This window comes from Lagenorhynchus albirostris, chromosome 2 (genome assembly GCF_949774975.1).
Source record: "Lagenorhynchus albirostris chromosome 2, mLagAlb1.1, whole genome shotgun sequence".
NCBI classification, from domain to species: Eukaryota; Metazoa; Chordata; class Mammalia; order Artiodactyla; family Delphinidae; genus Lagenorhynchus; species Lagenorhynchus albirostris.
Window position 1 is genome coordinate 14798511 of NC_083096.1, and position 12425 is coordinate 14810935.

The 12425-nt window shown below is 38.2% G+C and overlaps 1 protein-coding gene across 1 annotated transcript in view; it reads right to left on the reverse strand.

The window, feature by feature from the left end:
• Nucleotides 1-693: 693 nt before the first annotated feature.
• The window catches only part of ESRRG (estrogen related receptor gamma), a 634020-nt gene continuing 622288 nt past the window's right edge, over nucleotides 694-12425 (reverse strand). The window contains exon 7 of the mRNA XM_060142039.1: nucleotides 694-1229. Coding sequence (XP_059998022.1) covers nucleotides 985-1229 — 245 coding nt within the window. The 3' untranslated portion in view covers nucleotides 694-984. The remainder of the gene's footprint in view (nucleotides 1230-12425) is intronic.

Here is a 12425-nt window from a genome sequence, read left to right on the forward strand (position 1 = left end):
ATTTTTTAAAAATCTTCCTTCAGGATTCATTTGTCCTTCATTATTGTTCATAATTGTTCAAAGCCAGCACAAAATTGCAGTATTCTTATTTCTCTTTAGTATTGCATGAATGAATAAAGCTTAAACTATTCCCTGAAAAAGTTACATAGTCGCTAAACTAACAAATACCTGGAAGACTTGAAAAAACAATTAAGGAATCAAATGGCTGTAACTGATCTAGATGGAAAAGCAATGATAAGAGGCAGCCGATGCAACCTTGCTTAAGTCGTCTAATTAGAGGCTGCTCCAGTGGAATCTAATACTGCACTCAGTCAATTTGTGTATGTTGCACTGTACTCTTAGGTGCCATGGTTCTCTCTCTTTGATTCCTTAGTCATTGGGGATGTTATGGTTCACAAGAAGTTCACTGGTATCCATATTATGGATCTCCATCCTTTGGCAGGGCTGGCTTCCATCACTCTCCAATTAGAGACTTCTTTTAAAAGTTCAGCAGCAGAAGGAAAGGAAGGAAGGAAGGAAGGAGGAAGGGAGGGAGGGAGGGAAAGGAAAAGAAAGGAAAGGCAGCAACATTTTCTTATAACCAGAGCTATTAAAATTTAAAAGAAAGGGGAAGAATGAGAAAAGAGGGAGGAAAGTAGAAGAAAGGAAAGAGGGTGGGAGGGAAGGAAGGAAGGAAGGAAAGGAGAGAGTGGGGAACCAGGGATGAAGGAAGCAAGAAACGAAAGAGAAAGAGAATAGGGTGGGAGAAAAAAAAAATAAAGAGCAAAAGAAACGGAGAAAAGATGAGATTAAGGTAGGAAAAAACTCATCAGGAGGATACAGAGGAATCTGAAAGCTGCTTCATAGTCTTGCTGCTAAATGATCAGTGCAGTCTTACTTGATTTTTGTTGTTGTTAACTAAACTCTAAGTTTTTTTGACATCACTCTTGGGTTTATTTTTCCCTTTTTCGGCGTGCAGGATAGGATGCCCGGGGAAGCTTTTAGTCAGACCTTGGCCTCCAGCATTTCCAAAAAAAGTTTGTGCATGGGGACTTTGCCTTCCAGTTTGATGTTGTAGAAATGCTGCACGGCCTTGGTAGAGGTCTGCCTCAGGAGCGGCAGCGTCATCAGCATCTTGCCGGCCCTGCGAGGGTCTTCCATGTGCTGGCCGGCCTCATAATCCTGCAAGGCCTCGTGTAAGACATCCTGAAGCTTCTGAACGGCTTCGACGTCTTCTATGTGCATGGAGTCTGTACAAGGCCAGAAAGATAAACAACATTAACAATAATAAAAAATACGTTGATTCGAGTTATGAAACTTAAACCTTATTACTGAACTTCTCTACACTGTGATTTGTTCAGAAACTCTCACATTTCCAAAATCTCCATTTTATTTTTCTAAATTTCACTGCAGTAGATGATTTACAATACTGGCTTAGAACATGGGAATTACTACAAAAAGCCTTTATTTCAAACATGTGGGTTTCTTTCCTCCTGAGACTGAGCAAGTGAACACTTTAACAGATAACAGTCTTGGCTGTTTTATTCATTACCTCATTCGTGTATTTATTCATTCATTCAATTATAAAAGGCCATCTATCAAAAAATTATTCTATGTAACATTGTATAAAATTCAGACCTTGTGGTCAAAAAGCCCATATGTCGCAAAAGGGGAAAAAAAAAGCTGATAACCAAAATTTTAAGAACTCCATGTAAACACACCGAATCTAACACTATGCTCAGTTGTAGACTGTACAGAAATCACAATACATTGCTCATCGTTTTAGAATTTTTAGTGTACTCGTAACAGTTCATTAAAACATCCTGACATAGCCTGCTTCTCTGCAGACTTTAGATTAATGAATTCTGAAATACTTTTCACATTTGTGAAGGTGAACTTCGCCCTTAAGTGACTAATTTAAAAATCTAATTCAGTCAAGCAAGGAAAGGGTTAACAGGGTTGCCACAATTATTCTTGCGAGAAATGTGAGATGTGGGGAAAAAATAAAAGTTACAGTTCCAGCTCTAAAACAGACACTTAATTATATACAAGTTTGAATCATTTAGCACGTTTTATTGATTCTGATGACAGTTTATCTGTTAATTACACATAACGGCGTCTTTGGGGGATTCTTCATGTTTAATAATTCTAGTTCTCTGAGAATGCAGAGCTCTGAGATATATGTACCTAGCCGAATCTTTCATATCATTCAAATATCAGATCACATGCCCCAAAAGAGAGAGGAAATGTAATTTAAAATCAAGTAGCTAAACATACGATTAAAAAAATTACGGCAAGGTACTTAAAAGATCAACGGCTATAACCAATAAAGGTTTTTAAAACTTCTTCGTATTTTCTTTACTGCTTTTTTTTTTTAACATGGTCATTTTAAAATCGTTTCATCATATCATTGGCGAATTGACCGCCATTTACATGAGGTGGTTAATAACACATTTCTTTAAAAGAGTTTTGAATATTCTGGAATATAGTTGCTTATAAGGGTTTACTGCTCAAGACTCGATTCCTGCCTGGTGGGGCCAAAAGAAGGAATTCTTCTGGGTGGGAAACGTTGACAGTGGTGTCCTGGAGTGGAACTCCAGAGATTCTCCAACATGAACCCTGGCCTTTCCGATGGACTGTTTCTACCTAGGCTTTCCTGCAATCTGGTTCCTTTCAGCAGAGCAAATCCATCCACTTCCTGTGTGTCTTCTCTTAGAAACAAGCACACGGAATTTCCAAAGTTGTCTAAGGGGGCGGTGATGAAAGTGACAAAAAAACAGTCACGGAGGTGACAACAACATGCTCTGATATTTGTTATTTCTATGTTTGCACTTAAATACTGTCAGGGGAAAATGGTGGACATGGACACACAGTAACGGTGAGTGCTTAGATACACAGAAGATTGACCTTTGTACATAAGGGAACCGGGATGAAGTGGACTCACCCAACCTATCTGGGGACTAAACGTTAACACTCTAAGTGGAAACAGTGGGGAAGAAATGGATGAGGAAAAAAGGAACTGCCGTCTTTACAGATAAAATTAAATCAAAATAGCGGTTTTCCAAACAGATTGATTTTTTAAAAAGCAGAATAAATATACTGATTTTAAAAAGCAGAATAGGGACTTCCATGGCCATCCAGTGGTTAAGACTCTGTGCTTCCACTGCAGGAGGTACGGGTTTGATCCCTGGTCAGGGAACTAAGACCCCGCATGCTGCGCAGTGTGGCCAAAAAATTTAAAAAAAAAAAGAAAGAAAAAAAAAATTTTAAAGCAGAATAAATATAATAAATATACCATTTCTTAAGTACCTGTTTTGGGTGACGCCTCTGATAAGCATTTTATGAACATTGCCTCATTCATCTCCCAACAGCCCTGCAAGGCAGGTGGCTGCTAGGAAGTGTCAGAGTAGGCTTAAACTCTGGTGTCTTTGAATCAAAGTGTGCTGCCAGGATTTATAACACCGGACATGGCATTTCCTTTTTTTTTTTTTTAAAGAACTGAAATCGTCCTCTTAAGCTCATCTCATTCAACTTTGCGTCTTCAGCAAGAATCTTTCCTACATTTCTAATAAAGACATTGCCAGTTACATGGAGAGCATTCTACTTAACAAGGGACAGAACTACTTGTTAGAAGTGTCCTCTTCATATTTTCCCAAATCTGCCTCTAACTTCCATCCTTTGGTCCTGGTTCTAACTACTGAAACAATACAGGATAACTTTCTTTCTCCGACATGGCAGGTCTTGAAATGCTTGAAGTACGGTCACCTCAGCCCCGACTCCAAGTCTTTCCTTCCCCACTGCTCTTGCCTGGCGGGAGATATATTATAGGATGTCACAGGAAATGAGGCGAGAACAAATAGCAGAGAGATATGCTCACAAACAGCAATTAAGACTTCAAACTATTCTTTAAAGGCGGTGATTTAGCTTGAGAGATTTAAAAATGATTTAATCAAATTACTATGATAATTTAACTTCCCATTTACAGAAAAGATTCTAACTCATTTTAGCTTTACCCATTCTCGGAGCTGCTAATACTTTAAATGCAAACTCACTAAATCTGAACTATTTAATTAGACCATGATTCAGCTGGCAGACTGCTGAAGAAAATATTAATCTCCATTAAGGATCCCAGTTCAAGTTCTGGCTCTGTGGCTTTAATCTCTGTTTTGTTCTTTGGGCTAAATTTATACATTTATGCAAAGCTCAGTAGAACTGGCATTACTTTATATAATTATTTAACTCTAGTTGTTGGTACTGGGTTTTGGGTTGTTTTTTAACTTTATGTTTTAAAGGAAAATTTCCCATTATTTGTGCTAATGGGAACCAGCTAAACTTAATAATGGAAATCACAGGTTTATGAACTAACCAGACAGTGCAAAGCTGAACATTAAAAACACCGAGTGAATTGTTAAGAAAAATAAAAAACCTAGGATTTCTGGGTCCAAGCCCAGACCTATTAAATCAGAAAATTGGACTGGATGCAGGACATCTGTATTTTTTAAAATCTAGGTGATCCTATGGTCAAGCCAGGGTTGAGAATCACTAAACTAGACAATAAGACAAACAAATGCTATTCTAAAATGATCAAGATTCCAAAAGATTACCAAAGTTCCAATGATACGTATAGTGTCACCCATATATTAAGTTTCAACATCTAATAATAAAATAGAACCCTTTTGTTCAATTCCAATATTTTCCTCCATGAAGTACGACCCTAAAGGGACATGTCTAGCTCAGATCACTTACTCTGGGAAGACAGCTAAATATCCTTATACCAATAGCCGCAAAATTCAGTGATACTTAGAGCCGTTGCAAAAGAAGATTTTGTTTGTACTTCTTACCTGGAATAAGGCACTGCCCTTCTCTATGGTAAAATTATCCATTACTGTGGCAATAGGTAAAGCTACTCCAGAATGCCCACGCTCTGTTTAGGAACTGTCTTCAGGACTTGTAGCTCATTCTTGGCACTATTTTCTCAATGATGCCAAATCTTATTTTGAGGACGGAATTGAATATTAGACATAAATAAAGCATATACAGAGTCAAATCTGGTACATATTAAAAACCAACACTCAGAGTAACCTTTTCTGTGGGACACAGATGTTGATTTTCTTTAGTGTTAGTAAGCTGCCTACATGAAGGGGGCAGTAACGATACAGCCGACGTGACTCTAATCACCAAAGGAATGAAACATAATATGATGAAAAAGACAGAGAAGTGAGCAAAAGTCTATTTTCTAAAAGATAATTTGCGTCTCCACATTTTTATATACAATTATAAGGAGTCTAAAACAGTGATCTTCTCAGTTACAATCAGATGAGATACCGAAGAACCCTGGTTGACTGTCATGGCACAATGTCTTTTGACTAACATAGATAGTCAACATTAACGGTTTCAAAAAGGTGCCAATCATAAAGTTTTGATTAAAAATCAGTAAACGGTATTCCAGGAGGATGGCAGTGGTGACAGCAAAATCTTTTAATCTCTCCAAATCTGCACATAAAAGAACAGAGCGGGCTTCCCTGGTGGCGCAGTGGTTGAGAGTCCGCCTGCCGATGCAGGGGACGCGGGTTCGTGCCCCGGTCCGGGAAGATCCCACATGCCGCGGAGCGGCTGGGCCCGTGAGCCATGGCCGCTGAGGCTGCGCGTCCGGAGCCTGTGCTCCGCAACGGGAGAGGCCACAGCAGTGAGAGGCCCGCGTACCGCAAAAAAAAAAAAAAAAAAGAGCAACTAGATGGCAAAATTAAAAATCCATAGAAAACACTTACCAAAAAACTAAGTAACAAGATATCCCCAAAAGACACACACACACACACACACACACACACACACATACACACACAATCAGGATTATAGTGTGTGTGTCTGCGTTCCTAGCTCTGTTCCATTGAAGGGGTTCAGGAAGCACGGCCAACCCAGGTATGCAGTATTCAGTACCAGTAGCACCCAAGTTGTAATCAGATTCCAGGCCCCAATCAGGAAATATTTAGGATGAATATGAACACCTTGTCAGAATAAATAGGAAGGAGAGTATGTACAACTATTACGTCATTCAAAAAGATTCCAGACGCTGACTTGACGAGGTTCCCGCTGACTCAAATGGCACAATTTAAACTTTAAAAAGAATTACAATTGATTGAAATCTATTGATTATGTTTAAATACATGTCTTTATAATGACATTAAAAAAAGATAGGGTGCTGATTCCTTATCTTGAAAACTGGTGAATAAACAGAAACAATCAAGCATTTATCCCACATTTCCCATTCAGTCTGTATCACTGGTAACCAAATAAGAGAGGAGAGAAAGCATCTCTGTGTATAAGTATCCCAACTACTGAATGAAAAAAGAAAGGTTAAAATTACAAATCACCACGGATTTAAGGAATGAGTACCAATGGCTGCTAACATCACAAAAAGTGAGACAACCAGACATTATATGTCTCCCAAAGAACAGCACCCCACCTGTAGGTCTAGAAACTGAATCTGATTAAGCCCTTTGGATCCAGTTGCTGGTTTGCACAAGACGCAAAGGGCAGAGAAACATGATGAGCTGCCCCTAGAGGATATAAACTGCAAAGTCCAGACTCTGGGGAACTGTGCAGGGCAAATGCCCTGGCTTTTGCAATAGATAAACTATAAGAACACAAAAACTTAAAGAGGAACTTTTAGAGTAAAGGAGACTTTAAAAGTCCATAAGGAGAAAACAATGTTTTTTAAAGGGCAAGATGAAACTATCGTGTCTGGGGATACACACTTAGTAACAAAACCACTATAAAACATACAGAAGTGATGACTATAAAAGTCAGGACAGGATAGGGGTTACTTTTGTGAGAAGGGAAGGGAGAGCGACTGGGACAGATGCAAAGTTATATTTCTTGACCTTGCTTATATATTCACTGTGGTAGGCAGCAAAACGGTCCCAAAGATATCTGGGTAGTCCAACCCTGCAACCTAAATGTTACCTCGTGTGGCAAAACGGACTTTGCAGCTGTGATTTAGGATCTTGATATGGGAACAGTATCCTAGATTATCCAGGTGGGCCTTCAGTGAAATCAGAAGTGTCCTTATAAGAGGGAGGAAAAGGAAAAAGAAGGCAGTGTCGCCAATGAAGCAAAATGGTACAGGCCTGGCTCTGAAGATTCAGGAAGGTGCCATGCGCCAAGGGATGCAAGGAACACCACAGTAGATGCTGGAAAAGGCCAGGTATCAGATTCTCCCCTAGAGCCTCCAGAGGGAGAGTGGCCCTGTCCACACCTTGTCATTAACCTGGTGAAACTGATCATGGACCACTGACCTCCTGAACTGTAGGAGAATAAATAAGCGTGGTTTAGAGCCACCAAGATGTGGTGATCTGTTAGAGGAACTAATATACTTATTAAGGCACACATTTCGTTTTGTATGTGTGTGCGTTTTAATCTGTGTTTTTATTAAAATGGGGAGAGAGCTAGAGAGAGAGGTAGTGAGAAACTTGATGAAAAGGTCCCTGCTAGAAAGTAGTGAGTTGAGCAGAATTCCTATCAAGACTACAGAAACACTTGTCAGAAACACCAAGGAAGCCGTTCATACATCAAGCAGGGTGTTGGATCATAAAACCTTTTAGGCCTTCTCTAACCCAGTGAAGATATAATTCTAATATTGGAAATAGACATAATAATTCTGATTTTGTGCCTAACCATGGTGAGAAAAACAGGACTTCTGATTTTACAGCTTTCCATTGAGACACACTTTTTTTTTTTTTTTTTTTGGAGGACTGTTTTCCTCCTTTCTTGCTGGGGCTATCAAGTCTGCTTTCTCTTACATTTATATCAATCACACAAATCACTCTCCTACTGTATTTATATAAAATGTGGAATCACAGAAAACCCTCGTGGCCCATAGTTTCTTTCCTCCAGGCTTCCCTCTCGAATCCCAAATTAGTGTTGTTTGTTCTGCTGACCTCACATAATTTCCCTGCTAGGTCTTTTCTATTACGCTACAAGTACTCAAGGCCTTCCCTCTCCCTCCAGTATCTTACACTTTTCTAGAACTTTCTAACTCCTGTTACTAGAAGTGATAAAGACAATGACACCCAAGAAGTGAATCTTGATACCAGCTTGGGTGGTAAATATTTCAACCTTTCACAACATCCTAAATGCTCTGCACTATGCCAATGACCTTTTATAACAGATTGCTCATTATCTTAAGACCTATACATGAAATGGTGCTATATTATGTCAACTCCTAGAAGTAAAGCAACTATAGAGGATTTTATGTGCTTATAATGCAGGATGGAAGCACAGAGATACTTGTAGCAAATATTTCCATGTTATATAAAGGCATAGTGATCATTGAGCATGCTAAGAAACGTTCAGGAACCAGCCTTATTTTCTACATAAAGTTTCGAAATATCACGGTGTGCATGAAATGCAAGGGTTGCATTAAATTAAAAAACAATCCACTTCCCAGATATATTATCTAAAATAAAATTAAAATAATTCAAGCAGTGATGACTGATTTGAGCAAAAACCAAAGAGAAGCAGACTAGGAGATGGAAAGGCATAATTCTGATTTCTTATTTAGCTTATAGAATAAGATACTGGTTTGGGTAAAAGTTAAGAATAAATTTCTACCTGCCACAAAGGACCTATCCATTTCTTAAAAACTGTTATAATCTGGTAAACATTTTGTTTTCGATTCTTTTTGTCACTTTCCTGAGTGGTTTTATATCACTATAGCTCCACGAAGACAGCAAGATAAAGGAACTGGGGACAAAATTCTAAACTAAACTTAAAATACTAATTTAGGGTGGCAGATGTGAAATTGCACTGGCTAACATCTTATCCATTGACCCTTTTAAAGACATGGTATACACGTTATTTGCGAAATAGAAATATTAATAGCTTATTGATAGCAAGGGACTGAGGGTCCAACCCTCTGCCTCAAAGCAGCCACGCATCTTTATCAGCTCACTTCCATTACCTGTAAAATGATACTGGATATGTCTACCCAAACAGGCACGCTGTGGAAATCAAAAGAGATTCCCCAGCAGAGGCTAAAAACTAAAACAGAAATGACTACAGAAAGATTCTAAAAAAGGATAATCTCTTGACCAATAGCTAAAACTATCTCCTGAGTATCAAATCAGCAAACTCCAAATTTCAGTAGAATTGTTAGAGGGCCCAGTAGATACTAAAGAACTGAAGAGGTGTTTTTACTTTTATACTAGTTGTTTAGATCCGTGAAGATGTTAATATTTCTATGTTACCAATTTAGCACAAACACACACACCACACACAAAATATACGACCAAGCCACACGCAAAATATAAGATCAAACTCAACACCCTCTCTTACTGAGATTAAAATTTTAGGCCAGTTAGGAGATGTTAGATGCTATTAAATTCACCTGCCTCATTTTACAGAGAAGAAAACAGTTACGTGGATAAACCATGCATTCTCAAAGGAGGTGACATTTGGAATTGGAGAGTAGAAAAAACCCTCTCTTTAGGTAAAATTCACATATACGCAGTACATAAACAGATGCATTGTATATCTGTGATATTAATACTTCATTGGGGACCTATTAGGAAAAACGTATCGAAAAAGCCTACCCTAAGAGGAGAGAGAATGAAATAAGATTGAGGAACACTAGTCCAAACTTGTATGAGGGTCCAAATATGCTGATTAAATATGGCCCCCATTCCACTCCCCGACAGAAATCATAGACTTTTTAATCCCTTGAAATTACACCACATTCTGCACATATGCCATTTGTCCCTGAGAACAAAATACTGTCATGAGATGAGCATAATGACTGATGATTTGAAATTGATGACCAAAATATTATTTGCAGCTTTATATCAATAGATGCTATTACTCCAGAGGTACTATGCAGAAGTAAAAAGAAAACTCAACTTAAATATGTAGATTCTATCTATTCTCACATGGGCGGGGCTCACAGGGCTCTAGGTTGGGGGTGCGTCTGGGGTGGCAGCAGTCGGGTTGTGAGGGGCAGCTATGGAGTTGAAGGTCTTGTGACTTAAGCCAAAGAGAGTGATCGGACTAAAGGCAATTCTTAATCTTAAACTGCTTTTCATCTTCCACTATGTAAAGGTGAGTATATTACCTTGGGGCCAGTGATAATAGTTTCAAACAAATTTTAGACATAAGAATCAATAGAACCACTTGAGAGAACAGAACCACGTGCTATAATCTTACCCAAAATGCTGGCAGTAATATTTCACTATATTTTCCCATAAAGACATAAAGTTAATTCTAGAATCATAGAATTCCCCAAATGGAAAGAATTCTAGAGATTAGTCTAAACCTCTTGGTGTACGTGTGGGAAAGCCGGGGCCTTACAATGACAATGTTAAAATTGTGACCTAGATTTTCCTCTTTAAATTCAGTCCCACAGAGATGTATCAGGGATGCAGTATTTCTCAAAAGGCTGTTGGCACTCCAAAATAGAGAATGTGTAGTTTAAGTGAGTCAGTTAGTTTCTTACCTTCAAGAATCAGTGGAACAATTATTTAGGGTTTTCAAAGATCTGAATGTGATAATTACAGTATTAGCTTATGATATATTGTTTTTTTTGGCTATATACCTGAAGATAGGGAATACACTTCCAATGGCCTTCTGGTGTTATAAATATTCCTGAATTCATATGTGACAGAAACATAGCTACAAAAAATATGACAGCCGTTATCAGGAAGCCAATTCCCTGTTTCCCAAGCATAAGCACAACATTTATAATTATTGAATAAAGACAGATGTTTAAAATAAGCTGAAATTTCGATTAATGAGACAATGGTTGTTTACACCTACAGCCATACAGGGAACGCCGAGGTACTTATATAAATCACACTAAAGTAGGTTTTTTTTTTTTCCTCCGCCCGAAGTCTCTTATGTTAATCTAAAATTTCTAAGTACTGAAAGAAAATCTACAAGCTTTTTGGTCTGTTTACGAAAAGCATTAAAATATTTTCATATTGCTGTGTTTGAGCAGCTTAAGAAACACAGGTTCCCGGCAAGACTGAATCTGCAACTTTATTGCTGTCCTCCAAATAATGGTAAAAAAATGGAATAAAATAGCATCATATTGACAGTCTCGAACAAAATGCCTTTCTGAGTGGTTTATCCCAAGGTAAAATGGTGGGGCGTGCAGGCTGGCTGGATGAGGAAAGGCCATATTTATACAGCACAGGACAGGTGGCACAACTGAGACATTAAAACAGTCCCTATAGGTCTTCGTCGTTACTCCTTTATTACGGACTCTGATTCAATTAATTTTCCTTGGTATTGAGATGCTGAAAAAACGTTAGAATTACTTACAGAATTTTGTGAGGTGGAGAAATTTTTAAGAAAAAAAATGCTACAGAATACTATGCTAGAAAAAAGAGAGGGTTTCTTTGACTATTTCTGGCTGTTAATACAAGAAAAATAAACTGACTAGTTCTATAAACTTTTTAATCACCAGTCATTGCTTGAAAGTAGGTCACCTCCTCTGCCTCACAGCAGAGAATGTGGAATACAAATATCTCTATATAAAAACATTAATGATTATACTTCTACACAGCAGCAACAGAAATGCTGCTACTAATTAATTCGGGTAAACTAAATAATAATCTATAGCCATAAAGTATACATCTAACATCCAAAAGTATAGAATTTTAGCAATTTTGATGATAAAGCTTTAGCATTGCTCAGCACTCATGATTAATTAATAATTCACGAAAAGCAATTTGAGACACGAAAGATATAAAACACACTGGCTTCATTTTAAAAATAATTAACCAAGTAAATGTTTTACACTAGAATCACTATATAGTTTCCAAATAAAAATTCTTCCCAAACCATCACTGCAAAATCTTTCATCTAATTATGAGAGGTGCTCTAATGGGAAGTCCATGCAAGCTACTAAATTCTCAGAAAATTTCTATCCCATCTCCCACTTTGGTTTTCCAGAGAGCAGGGCACGGGGCTCCTCAGGGTTTGTGACAACGATGCCATTTGTCACACAGAATCATATTTTACAGTTTCACAGGGGAGTAAGCGAGAAGTGAATGGTGTTATAAGGAAGAGGGGTACTTTGCCATTAAAAGTGTGAAATGCTAAATGCCATCATGAAGACAAATAGGAAAGTACAACTTCATTGTTGAAAACAATCCCCCTCCTATCAGTCCAAGGATTCATGCATCAATATTGTAGATGAACTGTTAATTACAAAATCAATTAAAAATTATTTCTAAAAACAGTCACGCGTCCCTGGCTCTCATGGGGGCAATTTGGGCAGAAGGTCTCATCTCACTAGGACCACGCCAAATCACAAAGTCGTCATCCACAAGTAAGCAAAAGCAATCTGGTTTTTCATTTTTCAGCGCGGCTGAGCCCAGTCTGAGATTGATCGTCACATATGGCCCCAGAAAACAAACTGTCAATACCTTGAATGCTGCAGAATTTGAACA